The sequence below is a fragment of the Asparagus officinalis genome, chromosome 4 (genome assembly GCF_001876935.1).
Source record: "Asparagus officinalis chromosome 4, Aspof.V1, whole genome shotgun sequence".
Classification (NCBI taxonomy): Eukaryota; Viridiplantae; Streptophyta; class Magnoliopsida; order Asparagales; family Asparagaceae; genus Asparagus; species Asparagus officinalis.
In genome coordinates this window covers 26,763,825-26,782,620 of record NC_033797.1, presented here as the reverse complement: position 1 = coordinate 26,782,620, position 18,796 = coordinate 26,763,825, and the positions used below count along the sequence as shown (strand labels likewise).

The 18,796-nt window shown below is 38.7% G+C and overlaps 2 protein-coding genes across 6 annotated transcripts; one reads left to right on the top strand and one right to left on the bottom strand.

The window, feature by feature from the left end:
- Positions 2,220-4,399, top strand: LOC109837033 (probable sugar phosphate/phosphate translocator At1g06470). Of its 3 annotated transcripts, none has more exons than XR_002246154.1 (7): positions 2,220-2,666; positions 2,757-2,926; positions 3,009-3,094; positions 3,171-3,220; positions 3,631-3,725; positions 3,836-3,945; positions 4,052-4,399. XR_002246154.1 is itself a non-coding variant. In XM_020405114.1 (6 exons), exons 2-6 carry the CDS (start codon positions 2,809-2,811, stop codon positions 4,069-4,071), a joined length of 369 nt encoding a protein of 122 aa, XP_020260703.1. In that variant the 5' UTR covers positions 2,221-2,677; positions 2,757-2,808; the 3' UTR covers positions 4,072-4,399. The 3 variants fall into 3 exon arrangements, 1 of the variants encoding a protein (XP_020260703.1); XR_002246153.1 differs by having other exon boundaries at positions 2,220-2,677; XM_020405114.1 differs by lacking the exon at positions 3,836-3,945 and having other exon boundaries at positions 2,221-2,677.
- On the bottom strand, positions 5,148-6,424 carry LOC109837032 (H/ACA ribonucleoprotein complex non-core subunit NAF1-like). 3 transcript variants are annotated; one of them, XR_002246152.1, is made up of 3 exons: positions 5,922-6,380; positions 5,715-5,800; positions 5,148-5,645 (listed from the first exon to the last, which is right to left on the bottom strand). XR_002246152.1 is itself a non-coding variant. In XM_020405112.1 (3 exons), the coding sequence occupies exons 1-3, from the start codon at positions 6,038-6,040 to the stop codon at positions 5,240-5,242; spliced, it is 573 nt and encodes a 190-aa protein (XP_020260701.1). In that variant the 5' UTR covers positions 6,041-6,374; the 3' UTR covers positions 5,148-5,239. The 3 variants fall into 3 exon arrangements, 1 of the variants encoding a protein (XP_020260701.1); XM_020405112.1 differs by having other exon boundaries at positions 5,960-6,374; XR_002246151.1 differs by lacking the exon at positions 5,148-5,645 and having other exon boundaries at positions 5,660-5,800; positions 5,922-6,424.

Here is an 18,796-nt window from a genome sequence, read left to right as displayed (position 1 = left end):
GTCGTGTGTGCGTCGCAGAATCTGTAGGTCCACCGGATCCATAGAGTAAGAACTGATGATGAAAGCGAAAACTTGCTTGCGATATCAAGTCTACTCATCTCATGAGTATGCAAATAATATGATATATATATATATTATAGTATATATATATATATGAATACATCATATAATATATATATGATATAGAGATGAGAGAGGAGGAGAGATATGGTGATGCCGCATGGCTGATGCAAGCTACAAGTTTTTGTGTCGCTTGAGTAGTTTGAATGGTGACATATGTGCCTTTGCCACTTATTGAAAATGCGGGCACCCACATTCACATTGGGCCTTTTGGGAGTGGTAGATGAATTAAAAGTGCAGTGGCATTGAATCTATGACACCTCACTACTAAGCCCCGCACAAAAATTTATTGGCTAATTGCTACAAGCATACTCCTTTTCTCTCTCTCTCCAGTGACTATATATATATATATATTATATATAAACTTGGCTACTGAAGCACAAAATTTCTGTTTGGTTGGTGAAGTGTCTCATGTCACACTCCATGTTTCGCAACCAATGGTGAATATGGCTTGCCTATTTGGAACGCCTGTGGATGAGACGATGAACCACATTATTATCCAAGCACAAAAAACTTGGTGTCCGCTGGTACCAAACTTGCCTGCCATATGTGCACTTATATGGTGCGTGTGTGTTTGTTGGTGAGTGTGTGTGGTGGATGTGTGCTGTGTGAGAGTAGCCATTAATCTCCTCTTAGAAGGCCAGAAGCGCAATCTCCTTGACTCCCAAAGTCTGGTAGCCATGTGATATTTGTAATTTTTATGGCTGATGAGATCATTAAAAACTATGATGTGCAATAAATAAGAGCAATGTAAGTGAGCAAACCGGCAATAATTGTCAGTGAAGCTAAATGATTTCCATTAGCCTGAATGCTAAACAACGCTTATGTGTCCTTCTTCTATTTTTTGTCATTGTGCTGAACGATATCATTTTTGACCACCCAAACCCAAACCAAAACCCATGGACACTGGCAATCAAGTAGATGAGAAACAATGAGAATCATGTATTGGGAGTGTGAGAAATGATGGTTTTCATGGCTTACTGCCCCCATCATTAAGAGACTTTTTATGTTTCCGAGCGCTCTGTCAAGTAGGCCTGTACGATGAGAAGTATGAATAACACCGAAGATGCATTGTGTAAACAGAACAAATGCCGGTGTATTCAATTTCTGAAAAGAGAACCAAGTGTTGATTGACCAAATGCATTTCCCGTGCTGCCACACATGAACTCCTGTGTTTGGGAGTTGGATTTCCAACCAGTTTTGTGGCAAAGAGGAAGAAGATATGGCAGAGCAGAAGAACTTTAGGCAAGGACGAGCGCGTCAATTGTATTGCGTGGCTAGATCCATGAATTTTGCTACATTACATAATTTACCTCATTCCTTGCTGATCTTTATAGCCCTGACTTCCAGTCGATTGTTTTTCTAAGTATTGTTGCTCTTCCTATTTTGGCTTGAATATATACTAGTATATATACTAGTATGATATGATGACTATAGTATGATACTTAGCTCTATGATACTATGATATGATTATGATGATTATAGCAGAAGAGCACGAGAGAGACGAGACGAGACGAGAGGACGAGAGCAATAACTTGTATCAACTAAGTGAATAACAAAAAGGCCACTCAAACGTTTGTAGATCATATACTTGAGGATCCTTGATTCGGTATTGAAAAGGTTTTTTCATCTAATGAATATGACGTGGCTAGACAGTTTGGTGCGACATTCAACTGAAGCTTATATATGAACTGATACTTCATATGAGTATATTATATATATATTATATCATACTATATGATATCACTACTATATACTATATCACCTATACTATATACGTATATACTATACTGATATATAGTTACGTATAGAGAGAGAGAGAGAGAGAGCGAATCATTGAGTATGTCTTCCCGGTTACCAAGCACAAAATTTGTGCTTGGTAGTGAGGTGACATATTATCCTCCACTCATTCAAATGGGGGGACCACATTCACATGGGTTGAATGTGGTCCCCCAATTGAATGAGTGGATGAGAATGAGACACCTCACCAAGCCCCAAAATCAGGTGAAAACAGGTGCTCCCATCTTTCTCTCTCTCTCTCTCTCTCTCTCCCAATTGAATGAGTGGATGAGAATGGGACCCTATCTTTCTCTCTCTCTCTCTCTCTCTCTCTCCCAAAAAAACCCCAATCCCTCCTCCATCAAGCCCCAAAATCAGAGCTCCCCCAAATCTGATTTCTCCGACGACTTCACCAACTCCGCCTCCCTCCCAAATCCGCCATCTCCGACGGCGTCACCAACTCCTCCATACTTCGCCGACTTCCTCTTCGATCTCCGTCGAGCTCCCTCGATCTCCCTCGAGCTCTCTAAGTGATCTCCCCCAACTTCGCCAACTACCCCCTCCTCCGTCGACTTCCCCCTACTCCGCCGACTTCGATCTAACGGACTCTGTCAAGGGACCATGAATGTTAACGGAAAGGGGTACGCCTCGTTAGAAATCGATAATGGAGAGAATCTCGATAATTTGAGTTCGATTTCTGCTGTAATGGTGCTCAAAACTCTATTCTTTCTACTTGCCTGGTACCTTTTCAGTACTCTGTTGACGTTGTAAGCTTGTGGTAATCTATCCCCATTCTTTACCAATTTTGGAATGTTTTGGTCCCTTTTCCTAAAGCTATAGTTGCTTTTGGGTTTTAGGTATAATAAGACATTGTTAGGGGACCATCTGTGAAAATTTTCGGTTCCTTTGATGATGAACACAGTTCATTTTGGGATGCAAGCTGTGATATCCAACACCATTTTTTTCCAGACTCTGTTTAAAGATAGAAGCGGCCCGACCATGACATGGAGGGATTACTTCTTTAGAGGTGTCTATTTTTAGAAATATTTGATCTTTGAATTGGAAAAGTATAAAAATAAGGACTTATTGTGGGGTTTTGTTCTGTACAGTTGTGCCTACGGGATTGGCTACTGCCTTGGATGTAAACCTGAGCAATGAGTCCCTTGTTTTCATATCAGTTACATTTGCGACAATGGTTCGTTCTTTTGGGTTATATATGAATGATATATGTTGTGCATCTTCATAATCTTTGGTCTCATGCTGTTTTGCAGTGTAAATCTGCAGCACCGATATTTCTCCTGGTGTTTGCTTTCGCATTTAGGTGAGTTTAGGGATTAATTTGAAATAACTTATAGGAATTGGGGACCTAATATATCTGCAGCACCGATATTTCTCCTGTGTAACTTTTTCCTGTGTCTGTCACCATCTAGTATGGAAGAATTTTGTAGCAAATATCTCTTCCCTCCTGTGTAACTTTTTCCTGTGTCTGTCACCATCTAGTATGGAAGAATTTTGTAGCAAATATCTCTTCCCTTGTTCTTTAAAATAGTTGTGAAGAACAAGTACTTATTTCATGATCTCTATGTTTCATCCTTGCTTGATTGCCAAGAAAGTGGAGAGATTATTGTATGTTGTAATTGACGTTTTCAAATATTATGATTGTCTAATGAGCAATTGACAAGTATCTTTTCTTCACCTTTTTTGCTTCTTATGATTATTTTTCAATTGCAGGATCATGATATATGTGAGAGGTTTAGTGCAAAAAATCAAGCGTCTATGCTTCAGTTCACAGATATTGCAAATATTCAAGGATCTGTTTTTGAAAGGTATCAAGTTTAATGTGTCTTCATTTTTTATATTAGTTTTTGTGGACTACAAATCTTTTTCAGTTACTTCTACGCATAAAGCTTTAACCACGAAGAATGTTCATCTTCAGAACAAGACCCGCCAAATGACATGAACAACCTTTTCTAGTTTTAAGAGTCTCTTTTGGTTCAATATTTATTCTTCAAGACGGCTGCTCACAAGAGGTTACTACTTAAGAGGGTAATGAGTCATCAGTTTAAAGAACTTAAAAAATATCTGCATATCATTCATTAATGTATTGTCTATAATGCTGCTTAATCTATAATGCTGCTCATGTTTTATATAGGCCTATGGCATGGCTGCTAACAGGAGATCTTTATGCTTCAAACGACCAAGCTGCCATGTGTACTCATCCTCTCTGACAGCTTCAAATCGAGCTGCTATCTGCTCTTAAGCAGTTCGCAACTTTGTGCTACGATGTGTATTACTAGCTCTTCATGTTGTAACCGAAACATTGATGCATGAACTCGAAACATTGTTGTAACTGTGTTGTTTTGCAACAGATTTCATTATATGTGAGTTTGAGAGTTGCAATCTATTTCAATTTGTTGTTGATATGTTGTGTATATCCATTATTTGTTGAAACATAGACAGTGAATTTTCTTGTTATGTATGCACCTATTGTGTTTGCTTATGAGCATTCCTCTTCATTTGTGCGTTATTTGTTTGATTATTTTCAGCTAAATCAGCAGATTGCCTTGTGGTTATGTAGAATGTAAGGAACCCATGATTGCGACTATGATCATCATCAGTGGACTAAAAGCCGAGGCAAAAACTGGCCCTCTCTTGTATCACTATCCCTTGTACATAATATGCAAGGCTTGATGTCACAATCCCCTGAAACAAAAAAATCTCTTGTATCACTATCCCTTGTACATAATATGCAAGGCTTGATGTCACAATCCCCTGAAACAAAAAAAAGACATTCCATGATACGTGTGAAGAGTGAATACTGACAGCGTACGCAGCAGCAAACAGGTTCATATCAAAGCCAACAACCCAAGCAGAGGGCTTGTGCTCCATCACCAAACTTACAGCGAGACTAAATCCAAAGGGCACATGACTAAATCCAGCTTGTCTCGTGATCCCAACGAGAGCCGACGTAGATGACAATCCACCAAACCACTGAAAGTTACCGAGGAGCGCTCCAGCTGTAAGTTTTGGAGATTGTAAGTTTGATCTCCAAACTGCTGAGATGGTATCAAATTCATTGGAAGTTACTGACAACTTTTTCCCTTTTGAAGAAGAATATTCACATCGCAACGTACTACGCCTCAAGACACAAGCATCAACAAATGTAGTGGAGAAACATCAATTGCAACCATAGATTCAAAGGCACTAATGGAATATTCTCAATATAAACATGCTCTACAAATCGCAACTCAGAATGGAAGACAAGTTTTCATTTATAATAGAGTGCCAACCAAGATTTACACAAAGATTGCTTCAAATTCGGGACACAACTGCTTCAAATTTACACAACTAAAGTCCTAAATATAAGAAGCATAAATATTACACATTGTCGACCTCTCTTTACAACTAAACCCTTATAATTAGCTTTCTTGCCAAACCCAGTCCCCTGTTTCCCATAGTTTGCATCTCGCTTACTTTGACGGAGAGATCTCTTGTACTCAGCTTCCTTTTCATCATCAGAGAATTCCACTTCGTCAGCAGCCTCCTCATCATCGATACCTGATGCATCATACCCATTCTCATAGAGGTATTTTTCATTTAGAATATGGTTGGCAAAATCCACAACAAAAGAGATGGCAACACCAATGCTAATTCCTTGAGGAACTTCTTCATCAGAGTTGTACCAGACAACATAGAAGGGATTCTTCACAGGTCCAAATATTTCATCAATTCTTCCTAGTGGCAACCTGGTTTCGACAACATAGAAGGGATTCTTCACAGGTCCAAATATTTCATCAATTCTTCCTAGTGGCAACCTGGTTTCAGTAATCCAGAGAATGGATCCCTCATTGAGAGAGCTGTGCTTCTCTGATCCCTCCACAATGACCCTGTTGCTCAATATCTGGAGCAAAGTGAAGTCGTAGTTAGATTTGGAGCAACAGTAAAAGAGAATATGGAGTCATATATATACTTGCATAAATTGAAAAGAAATAGACAACGTCATAAGAGTACTGAAAAGGTACCAGACAAGTAGAAAGAATAGAGTTTTGAGCACCATTACAGCAGAAATCGAGCTCAAATTATCGAGATTCTCTCCATTATCGATTTCTAACGAGGCGTACCCCTTTCCGTTACCGTTCATGGTCCCTTGACGGAGTCCGTTAGATCGAAGTCGGCGGAGTAGAGGGGAAGTTGACGGAGGAGGGGGTAGTTGGCGAAGTTGGGGGAGATCACTTAGAGAGCCCGAGGGAGATCGAGGGAGATCGACGGAGATCGAAGGGGAAGTCGGCGAAGTCGGCGAAGTATGGAGGAGTTGGTGACGCCGTCGGAGGTGGCGGATTTGGGAGGGAGGCGGAGTTGGTGAAGTCGTCGGAGAAATCGGATTTGGGGGAGCTCCGATTTTGGGGCTTGATGGAGGAGGGATTGGGGTTTTTTTGGGAGAGAGAGAGAGAGAGAGAGAGAGAGAGAAAGATAGGGTCAGGAGCACTTGTATTAATCGCTGCTGCCTGTTGGCTTTGGTTTTTTGCAAAAAAGCCCAGGCGGGCTCAAAATGCGTACGGAAAAGATGAAGGAAGAGAGATTAAAGAGAAAGATTAATATAGTTAGCCCATTCGATAGCCCGAAGGACTAAATTATCAACCCGTTAAATAAGTTTTATTTTAGTTATGGTGATTAGTTTTAGTGTTTAGGAATAAGGGGGGTTTTGACTATTTTCTTTATAAATTGAAGTGTTAACTCTTAATTCTTCTAAATAGGAGTATTAGTAAACCCCTCATTTTGAGGGGTCAACTTATTTTAATCTCTCTAGAGTGATTAGCTTAAAGTTTGTGTATTTTTTATGTTTGCCAAATTATAAAGGGCTCACTCACTTTAACCCTTATATAGATCCTTTGTGTAGGGCTGAGCATGGTTCGGTCCAAACCGAAAAAACCGACCGAGCCGACCCGAAAAAATCGGTTTATGAGTAGGACGGTTCGAGTCGGTTTGAAAACTTTTTAACTCGAACCAACCCGAACCAACCGAATATAGTGCAATATTACCCATTCTGATCTTAAACCCTACCCGACTCGTCCCCAAAGAGTCAAAGACTCAAACCCTAAACTCATTTTATGAATCATTATGGGTTGAAAATAATATCATTATATCAGTGTTTAATGCTTCATAATCACCTACTTTGTTGATATCTTTTTTTTTCTTTAACACAGTTTGTTGTTTGATAAGAAGTTTGATGAAGTTAGAACCGAACAAACCGAACCGAACCGACTTGTAACAGTTCGGTTCGGTTTTGAATTATAGACGGTTCAGTTCGGTTGTTCAAATTTTGGTAAAAACCGAACCGAACCGACTGTTGCACACCCCTACCTTTGTGTTTGATTAGTTAAAAAAAGATTAAGTTTCTTAACCCCTCACTTAATCCGTTGCCAAATGGCACCTAAAGGGTCTTTAAATTAGAAAGGACCAAAAAATTATCTCAATCCATGTTGTCTACTTTTTAGCATTCAGCTCCTCTAATTAGGGGTGAGCACGGTTCGGTTCGGATCGGTTTTTACCAAAATTTGAACAACCGAACCGAACCACCTATAATTCAAAACCGAACCGAACCATTGCAAATCGGTTCGGTGCGGTTTGGTTCGGTTTGTTCGGTTTGTTTGGTTCTAACTTCATCAAGTATAACTTCACTTCAATTTATCTTTTATATATTCTTATTACCCTATGCCAGCATGTATTTATTTTTTAACTTCACTTCAATTTATTATTCTTCCTCATGTATGTATACTGTTTTTAAGTGAAGTAACTTGTCCTTTTGGATTAAATACTAGACTCTGACGTTATAATTTTTTAGTAACGGGCTTGCTTTGTCTTTGGGTAAACGGGTAGGGTTTGAGGCAAGGGAATATATTCGGTTGGTTCGGATCGGGTCGGTTTGAAAAATTATCAACCCGACCCGAACCGTCTTACTCATAAAACCGCTTTTTTCGGGTCGGTTCGGGTCGGGTCGGTCGGTTTTTTCGGTTTGAACCGAACCGCCTCTAATGACAGTGTAGTGGCTTGACAAAAAGAGTCCTCAGTATATTAGGTATCTAGCTTTCCCTAAAAAATGGGTTTTATATATAAATCCGCAAACTACCAGCATTTTTTAATTTTATCCTCCAAATTATTATAACTGCTCATTTGTTCTTGATTTATTTCAGTTTTAACGCCCTATCTAACTATTAAAGGATTCATTCTTTCCAATATTTTTCTTAACTTCTCCACTTAATTATTATATGAATTATTAAGTTATACGCAATTAACTTACAAATCCATTGTATTCTTTTAGAGAAATCCATTATATTTATTTAGTAAATTTAATTATTTTGTAATGGAAGGAGGACGAGAATGGAGGAAACTACGTAAAAGAAATTTCATGGCAATGCGTATGAAGTTACTTATTAAAACATATTGGCTTATTGTAAATCAATCCATTTTTTTCTTTTAAAAGTAAATTGTTTTTAGACTTAAAATAGCTCAAGATGTTCATAGACCGCTAAAATTAAATCTCTTTAAAATTTAAAATATATATAAAAAATAAAAAAATTACAGAAAATAAAAATAAAAACAATCATATTATAATAACTTGAAATGACATAAATTATAAATACAAAAAATTATAAAAAATAAAAGATGATAAAAATATTTTTTTATTAATAATCAGTAAATTTTTTACAAGTATAAATTTATTTCGGAATTCGTCGCATCACAATAGATGAGTACATCCCAACTAGGTTGGCACCTACTCACCTATATCATTATCAATGCTATCATTTGCAACTGTTTCTAAAAATAATTCATTACATATTTAAAGCTAAGAAATAAAAATTATAATTTGATGAATATTGTTTAATCTTTATATCTATCTGCTAGTCCCAGTTCTTCAAATTTATCTTCAATTCCAGCCATCCGATCGATGCCTTGCGTTTGCTTCTCGTACCTCCACCAATCTTGTAAGCACATTACCGCTTGTACAATATACGTATCTAAGCATGTCCAATGGTCGTTAATCAAACGTCCTGCTGTAATGAAGGCAGATTCCGAAGCTACCGTCGAAACCTGTACTGTTAGTAAGTCACGAACCATGGTGGAAAGTATATGATATGAAACTGATTCATATACTCTCCACCATTGCAAAATATCTAAAGCATTTCCTTGATATTTAACTAAAGGAGCTGATAAATATTCATCTATTTCAGAAACCTCCAACGATGATCCAAGTCCAAACCCACCAGTTAGCTCAGCTACCATTGCATGCCTATCAAAACTTACACTTTTACCTCGGCTTGAGCTCGAAGGCGTTGAAGCTGCAGACTGTTGTGCAGCTATACCATGTCTAGCTGCATACTCATCATATAATATTTGAAAATAATTTTTAATAGCTAAATGATAAGAAGTAGCAGTAAGGATGGATCCATCATCTAAGTCTATAATCTGTCCACCATACAATAATTCTAACAAACTTTGAAGGCCAATATCCTTCAAACATGGATCAATAAGAACCCCAAACCAAAAATATGAGGAATATGCCTAAAATACTTATTAAATTTGCTCTCCATTTGAAAAATTATAGCTCTAACAGTATCATCCAAGGGGTATTATATATTCTTCTTCTTTCTCTCCGCTAAGGACTTTCACTATCATTCGATTGGGATATGTCATAACGACCCTTTCCCTTCTTCTTTTTGGAGCGTTTGGTGGTTGAGGCGGATCAGCATAATGAGTCCTACGAGCAATAGAAGGGTCTACATACCCTCTTTCGAAGAAAGAGGAGGGGAGACTAGCTTCTCTCTCTTTGTCTCCAGTGTTAAGTGCGGCACTCCTAGTCTCATTTTCGGACCTAATATCAGCTTTACCTTCTTCCTCAGAGGTTTCCGTTTTGTCGGTTTGAAATTCTTCTTCGCTGTCGTCCGAATGAATTGGTTGCTTACCTTTCATTGAAGATTCAGCAGTCTCTTTTCCTTTTCGCGAAAGCACAGTTTTGCGAACAAACTCTGTAGCACGCTGAGATGCAGCCTCCGCTTCTAATTCAGATATTTTCTTTTTTCTAGTCGGAGTGCTAGTAACTATTAGCCATCTACAATATAGGAAGATCATCAATAGAGGAGGCGTTGACAATGGAAGGTCAAACTAAGCATTTGTACATCCAACTATGCTCCAAAACCAAGCTCTTGCTCCGTCGATCAAACCCTCGCAAACTCGGAGACACCTGTTTGGATTCCTAATATAAAGCTGATCATACCCAAATTGGCGAGCGAATCTGCAAGGTGAATATAGCTTAATACTATAGACATCCTTCACTCTAAAAACCAGGTAATCAGGATGGATATTCATCAACCACCTGAAACATCCGACATCTAATACAGACTTGTCCTGCATCGGCCTTTCTATATCCAATAAAGTGTCATTGTAGGCACCGGAAAATTAGGGAAAATACGGGAAGAATTCCCAACACTTATGATTTCTGAATTGCTGGGACACCTCATGCCAGGATTTCACTACGCACTTGGATTCCTCTAAGATTTGTAGTAAGGGGAGGTTTGGATTAACATTTTCTGGAGCCCACATCAGATCCGGTCGGTGAAGAACTAACCAAGTCATTAAATAAATGTATGACAGTTTCATTTTTGGAATTGAAATATCTGTAGAAGGCTGCATTCCCTCTTGTGTAAATGTGGTGGCTAGATGACGAAGTCCACTGTGAATATCAGCTATCATAGCTGAAAGAAGAGACAACTTACAACCTGTTGCTAGTTGAACTACTGGATATAAAACCTCAACGGGCATTACATCAGAAGGTTGGTGAGGTACCACACACTTCTTTAACCAAATAGCTAGATACCCGGCTAAGAGAGTTGTCGGTTCAATTGGTGTACCGGCTTGCCATAGAAATGATCTGAATCTGGTGCCGAGGGGAAATCCATCTTCCGAGTACGAAGTATACGTTTGAGCATTCGTTTTCTCCAATAATACATTAATTTCTGATGTGGATAAAGAAGGCAACCCATACACTACTCTGTCAGAAAGATTCTCAAGAATCTTGAACAGGTAGTCAGCAAACTGTTTCAAGCTAAGCTGTGGAGACTTCTTCTTGGCCTTGGTCTCCATTGTTGCCAGCGTGGTATAATAGTGACAGGTTAATTCCCATAAGGTGTCGTAAATTATCTTAGCATGTTCTTTTATCCTATTTAGTTGACCAACTGTTGGAAAGAATTCCTGATAAGGCACGTTACCCATGGGTAATCCGGAAACCTTCATCATCTCATGGAGAGGGAGTCCCAATTCTCCATTCTTAGTCAGGAAGGTGTTAGTGTTCGGATTATAAATCTCGAACAGAGCAAAGAAGTGGTCAACGTTAATTTGTAGACCATACATACTAGCTCTAATGGGGATGTATAATCCACTTTCATTCAGCTCATGCTCCCAATGTGTCAATAAGTAGCTGGTCAGTCTTGTTCACCACTTATCTCCAGTATAATGGACCCAGCCATAGCATCTGAACTTCTTGATAGGGAGTTCTCTGCCTAATCTCATCAGGCGACTCTTCACAGTGTTAGCCTTAGTCGATATTTCATTCTAAGGGATGTTGTCTTGGCCCAGAACACCTGGATGAAGTCCTCGTACGGAGTTTTTGTTACTCGACCCTAGAGTCGTTGCATCCTTCCCAAGAAAACCACAATGGACACGCTCGTGGTCCTCGGTCAACTTCCAAGACATCTGACGATTTACAGCTAAATTCCTAAACCGTTAAAGAGAATGGTGGCGAGGAATTGAGGGTAAATACCAAAAGTCGGAACCACACTCATTCAGCCACTGTGCAGGCGGACAAGAGACGGCTCTGGGATCCTTCACCGAATCCCCGAAGAGATACTGTGGCTTCTTCAATGGTTGTGTCGAAGCATGGTCCAGTGTCATAGGAGCGTCTGAAATCAACCGACGTAAGGTACGACAGTCTTTTTTTTACACAAGTCCATGGACGTCTTCTGGACAGTCCGTAGAAAATTGAGGTGCCCCTTCAATTAAAGGAATCCCCTCATAACGAGAGTGTGTTGCACTACTCTGACCAGTGACTTCTCCATCCGCGAAAATCTCAGAAGGAAAATGGACTGAAAAAGAAGATAAATAGTTGGAATCCATTTGAAAAGGACGTCCTAAAGCCATATAAGGGGTAGAACTCGTCTCGTGAACCCACGATGAGGAGTCACCACCTTACAAGTAGGCGAAATGATTTCAATTGGTACATGCTTGAAAGATAATGTACATCTCCGCGTGTGAACACTATGGCGATATATACAACCTTTAATGCAGAACAATATAAAATCGTCCCTATTGCTTTTAGATGTGTCTTATCCAAGCAAAACAACATCTTTTAGCGTCGATCCTCTCAAAGGAGGATACCGGCTCTTCCCGAATGCCTCTCAAAGGATGGCAAACGAGGACCTACATGTAGAATTCACCAAATGCTAAATTGAAATCAACCAAAAGTGGGAAAACGTACCCCCGTATGAAGCAACAGCGGGGTCGACCTTATCGGCAGCAAGAGAGGTGGATCTAGTCCTCGGGATGCGAGATCTCTTCGGCGACATGATAAAAATCTGATTTTTATCAAGAAATCCCATAATAAAAGTTAGGGTTTTGTATTTGAAACCTACAAATCATGGAAAATAACCCAAAATGCAACCACGACTACGGTTTTTACTTGAAATCAAAGAGAAGGAAGAACCCAAAAGAAGAAGATGGCTCGAATCCAAGGGAAATGCTAAAACCCTAGAATCCCTTTTGACCAAATCCAACTAAAGCTAAACGAAAAGGAATGTGAACGGGTTAAAGATCAATTTAAGAGGAAATTTGAAGAGGTTTTGAACTTAGAGGAAGCGGAAGAATGAGTTAAAAAAACCCTAAAGATCGGGTTTTATAACCCACTGGAAACCCCTCGGATGCCCACTTCCGAGACAGTCACGACTGTCTCGGAAGAAGGAACAATCCTAACACTGTGGAGATAGTTTAAACTGTCTCGGAAGAAAGATCTGTTGGCCCTTTTGTTTTGATTGATGATCTTACAAACAATTTATGACTAACAATCTTTTTAGCATGTTTGGTTTCACTTCACAGGTCAGCTGATATTGAAGCTTGTGCTATCTATCTGTCCATCGGATCTTTTTGGTAAAAGGTTTGATACGTTGTGTGTAGTATTATATTAAGCTCAACACACGCACATTCATATATATCTTTGTGTTTTTATCAAAACATGTATTTTTAACGTTTTTACAGGAAACAATGATTTCTCTAAAATAGTAATGTATCTTGGAAAATTCCTTTTTCAAAATGTTTATCTACATGTTTATAATCGTTTCTCCAAATTTCATATTTTTTGGAGCTCATTTGATTCTTTATATATGTCAACAAAAACCTCTTTTTGCAAACCTGGAAAACTGCTTTTAACAGCTCACGGTCGATCGCGTGTGTCTCTACGGTCGACTGCACTACATCCAATATTTGCATATGTGTTTTTATCAGTTCACAGTCGACCGCCAGTGGCGCTACGATCGACCACCATTTTTCCAGAGACTCAGCCATGTTTCTTAACAGCTCGCGGTCGATCGCTATTGATGCTGCGGTCGACCGTCACTTATCCAGTCTGTTTTCTTTGTTGCTCAACTGCTCGCGGTCGAACGGACCTGTCTCTGCGGTCGACCGCCTAACTAGCCGTTAAATAGTAACGACTAGTTTCCAGCAGCTTTGTTGTTTGGTTTTTTTGGTCTTTTTGCATGTGTTTTTGTTGCTGTTTGGAGTTGTTATAAATACCCCTATGCATTCAACTCCTTATTAATCAAGAGTTTTGTTTAAAACAAGTTTACAAAGTTTTAAGAAGTGTTTAAAAGGTGTTTTAAGCCTTGTTTGCTGGTTTGATTCAAAAGAGGAGTTTCACTACAAGAAGAGATCTTTTCATCTTCCATTGAGGATCATATCCTCATCATCCTTCTACAGATCTTCTTGCTTATTGAGAAGTTTTTTAAACTCCTTTTATATAGCTCATTGATTAATTGTTCATATTTACATCTTAGCTATATTAATTAATTTACTTGTTTTTACCACACATCTTGTTGAGCTTATAATATTTCACACAATATATTGTTGGTAGTGGTGTGTGATTTAGTAAGAGTAAGCTTAATTGAGTTCTCATTAATTGTAGAGAACATTTATGTTAAATTCGTGTTCATTGTGAAATCACTTTGTAATACACTTGTACAACGAGAGGAGTGTGTGGTGAGGACGTAGTCGATACCGAGAGGAGTGGCGTCAGTGGCCTAGTGAGAGGTGATAATTCCGAGCACTTGAGGGAGGCGATACGTGAGGACCAACACTTGAGGCTGTAGCTTGTGTATGTACATTGTGAGGATTTATGAGAGTTATCGGTTGACTTGATAACCGAGTGTGTAGAGAACTTCCAGCTTCCAAACCGGGTGTGTCGTGATAGTAGAGATCTCCTCGAGGTGAGGAGCAGGCACGTAGGTCGTGGGTACCGAACCTCGTGAACATATTATTTTGTTTGTGATTGCATTGGCGCACTTTTATATTCGTGCTTATTTTTCATATTGCCTTTGTCAATTGCTCATTGTTTATTTTATCCACTATCTAGTTTAACTTATTTCCCCTTGTGTTTGTTTCATATCCTTGCATAGTTATCTTGTTACTTGCTAGGATATTTATTAGTAAGTTTTAATTGGCATTTAAATCGGATTAGATTAGCATAAACCCTATTCACCCCCCCTCTAGGGTTCTTTCATAGCGACCTTAGGGTCTAACATTTGGTATCAGAGCTTGGTGCTCTTTGATTTAAGGACTAATCGCCTTGAGTTAAAGATCCAAGTTATTTATCTTGCTAATCTTGTGTTATCTTATTTGTTTTCTCGTTTAATATATCATGGACATGTTTAATGCACCTAGTCTCGGTTATGCTACAAACATTGCTCCTAGATTAGATAGCTTTCCTTATGAACAATGGTGTATTAGGTTTAAGCTATTTGCTAGATCTAATGACATTGATATTTGGAAAGTTATTAATTGTGCTTATAGAGTTCCCACTACGGAGAAATCCAAGTGGAATAATGATGATAAAAGATCCTTTGCTTTGAGCAAGTCTTTGCTAGAATTCTTAATCAAAGCCCTTGGCCTATCTTTTGCTAACTTACTTGATTCTTTTGATAGTGCTTACGAGATTTGGAATTTAATAGAAGCTCATCAAGGTGATTTGGAGGCCATCCGACAAGAGTTGGAAAATCCTTCCTCAAAGTCTAAAGGTGTCTCATCTCATGTATGGAACCACTAGGAGATAACCCTAGTGAGGTACGCGAGCTCGACAATGATGATGATGTTTCTTTTGATGAGCTTGCATATGAATTTGAAAAATTATTGCATGAGCGAGCTCGACAATGATGATGATGTTTCTTTTGATGAGCTTGCATATGAATTTGAAAAATTATTGCATGACCATAAGAAATTGAAACGTAGCTATATCTTTTGATGAGCTTGCATATGAATTTGAAAAATTATTGCATGACCATAAGAAATTGAAACGTAGCTATATCGAGTTAAAAAGCAAGCATGTTGAAATAAAATCCTCACATAAAACTTTGGCTACTAAGTTTGATTTCATTGCAAGTGAAAATATTAATCTAAAAGAATGCAATGAGAAATTAAGATTGGAAAATGCTAGTTTGTTTCACGCTAAATGTGATGCTATATAAGAAGTTGAGAACATTAGAAAAGAGTTTACTTCTTTCAAAATTGATCATGCATGTTCCACTTCTAACAATAATGATTATGTGAATAATGATGAGTTGAATCAAGTTAGAAATAGAATATCTACCTTAGATTCAACATTAAAAACTTGCATTGTTAATAACAACAAGCTTATGGACTTGTGTGCAAAGTCCCACAAAAATATTTCCAAGAAACCTATTCATTATGCACACAAGTATAACAAAATTTACAATTGTTCAATTTGCGGCCGTAGAGGCCATACTGCTAAATTTTGTTATAATGCACAAAAGCGTAACATGCCAAATCATGTTTGTGCATCCCATCAAGCTTCTTCTTCTCATACACATGTACACACACATAGTGATAATCATAAACATGCTCATGTGTATAGGTGTAAATATTGTGGTCTTTTTGGTCATTTGACCAAGTTTTGTTTTAATTTGAAAAGAAATTCTCATTTGCAAAACAATTTTAAAGAAAAGTTTATTTTTGCAAATGAACGATGTGCATATCATTTCGGTCAACGCAAACCATTCAAACCCCTACATTGCACAAATTGCAATCGCATGGGTCATGTTTACGATTTTTGCTTTGACCGTATCGGTGCACAAAATACACCCAAACGGGTTCATAACCCTAGGGTCTTGGATTTACATGATAGGGGTCATGTCCCTAAGTCTTCTGGCATCAACAATAGTTGGTTGCCAAAACAAATTTGACATTTGATTAATTTCATTTTGTTTTTATTCTTTGATTTCATGTCAATGATTGATTTCAAATAAAATTTGTCAAAATTGAATACTTTATGGAAACTCTGTATGGGATTCATATTTGCCTAATTTATTTATATATATATGTACACAACAAATATTTGAAATTATTTTTTTTGTGATAAATGCTGGTATTGCCCAGCGGTCGACCGCGTGTGTCACGGCGGTCGACCGCAAACTCTTCACTACCTAAGTATTTCGATCTGTTGTTTTCACGGTCGACCACCGAACCCCATGCGGTCGACCGCGAAGAGCTTATTTCCTTTATACTTTCTGCTATTTTCACGGTCGACCGTAGAACCCTACGCGGTCGACTGTGAAGAAATAATATAAAATTTTCTGGACTGTTTTGTTTATTGGATTTTCGGGTTTGGGTTGTTTTTCTCTCTTGAACCCGCTTTCTCTCCACCGTTGGATCTAATCAGAGCTGATCTTAACCCTTGCTTTCACCTTTTTAGAACCGACCCCTCATCTCCTTTCACTTCATCGTTCCCAAATTGAAACCCTTCTTCGGTCAACCGCAGTCCATCTTGCGGTCGCCCGCGGCTCTCATCTCTAGCTGAGTATTTTTTCTCTCCTTCTCCTGTATTTTTCTGTTTTCTAGGGTTGCATCTAGATCTTTCCATCATGCCTCCTAGAAAAAGATCTAAGTCTAACAATACATCCCCTCCTGTTCCTATTCATTATGAAGATTATCTTAAGAATCTTCATCTCATACCTAAGTATAGAGAAATATGCAAATTGAGAATTCTTTTGGGTAGAACTATTAATTATGATGAAGTAGAACGCTATCACATTCCTGATCTTCTTGGGAAGGTTGGTCTCCACAGACTTTTAAATAATAGATTCTTAGAGCCAACATACCCATATTTAGTTTACCTCTTCTATGCAAACTGTACGGGTTTTGTGGATGCTAATGGTAACAAATGTCTTCGTACGTTTGTTAAAAACACCCCTATTGAGTTCTCTCCTGATGATCTTGCGGATATCCTTGGGATCCCCACAAGTGATATCGATCTCATGCAAATCAATCGTGACCACCCCTTTGTTGATGAGAAAATATTTCGTCCTGGTTGCTCCTACCCCATGAGCGACAACTCATTGACTCCTTCTGCTAAAATCATTGCTCGCATCATTGTACAAAACTTAATTCCTAAAACTGGGAGTTTTGATCACTTCGCTCCCGACAAAGTAAATGCAGTGTATGCTATCTTTGCTCATATTAGAGTCAATTGGGGAAAAGTATTCTCAGAAAACATGCTCAGCACTCATTCTAAGTTCCTTCCTTTTGGCCCACTCCTTACTCTTATCTTTCGTCTCTTCCGTGTTAATCTCTCTAGTGAACCTAAGATGGAAGCCAATAAAGAATTCTTTTATCATACCTCTATCTCTAGGATGCGTTTAGATACACCTCATCCCTCTACTGAACTTCCTGCTCCTAAATCTACCCCTGTTCCTCCTGAAATTGCATCCTCCTCTGGGCCTCCTTCATCCAGTTCCAGGCCTCGACCTCGCACTCGCACAGCCCCTATTCCTGGCAGCGAGGTTATACGTCGATTGGATCATTGGAGACCTCGATGTCTAGTCTCCGGAGGGACATCAAGGAGATCCTCAGACTTCAGCGTCTTTCTTTAGGGATTCCAGCTCCTGTTCCTAGCTCTGATGGTGGATCTAGCTCTGCTTCTGACTCTGCTGAAGGATCAGATGATAACCTTGGCTCAGAAGAAGTAGATTCTGACGGTGGTAACTCACACAGTGGTGACGAGTGACTGTGTTTTATTATCCTTCGTAGGTTTTATTATGTTTTGGAAAAACTTATGTCTTTTATTGTGTGTGATACTCTGTTCAGATTTATTCCAGTTTGGTTTGAGTAGTACTGTTTTCATATTGTGGCTTGTTCTGTGGATATTGTTGACAGGGGGAGCTTTGCTCCACTTGTCATGACTATGAGTACTTTTGTGTCATGACTATGTGCATGGGGAGCTATCCCATTATTCTTGTTTACTTTCTCTCCCAGGCATAAAGATAGGGGGAGCTTTTTTGCTCTCCTATTCCTCTTATCCTTTTTGATGTTGCCAAAGGGGGAGAAAGAATGTATGTTGCTATGTTGCCTGTGTAGTTTATGATTCTAGGTTGATTTTCATATCTATATGTAAATTGTTTGTCATCATCAAAAAGGGGGAGATTGTTGGCCCTTTTGTTTTGATTGATGATCTTACAAACAATTTACGACTAACAATTTTTTTAGCATGTTTGGTTTCACTTCACAGGTCAGCTAATATTAAAGCTTGTGCTATCTATCTGTCCATTAGATCTTTTTGGTAAAAGGTTTG

What these genes read in the sequence shown, in the direction of transcription:
- LOC109837033 (XM_020405114.1), top strand. Translation starts at nt 2,809, where the DNA reads ATGATGAACACAGTTCATTTTGGGATGCAAGCTGTGATATCCAACACC. An exon ending in CAGTTACATTTGCGACAATG is followed by an intron (nt 3,095 to 3,170) that starts GTTCGTTCTTTT and finishes GCTGTTTTGCAG; the next exon opens with TGTAAATCTGCAGCACCGAT. An exon ending in CAAGGATCTGTTTTTGAAAG is followed by an intron (nt 3,726 to 4,051) that starts GTATCAAGTTTA and finishes TGTTTTATATAG; the next exon opens with GCCTATGGCATGGCTGCTAA.
- LOC109837032 (XM_020405112.1), bottom strand. Translation starts at nt 6,040, where the DNA reads ATGAACGGTAACGGAAAGGGGTACGCCTCGTTAGAAATCGATAATGGA. An exon ending in ATTTGAGCTCGATTTCTGCT is followed by an intron (nt 5,801 to 5,959) that starts GTAATGGTGCTC and finishes ACTTTGCTCCAG; the next exon opens with ATATTGAGCAACAGGGTCAT. An exon ending in CTCTGGATTACTGAAACCAG is followed by an intron (nt 5,646 to 5,714) that starts GTTGCCACTAGG and finishes TGTCGAAACCAG; the next exon opens with GTTGCCACTAGGAAGAATTG.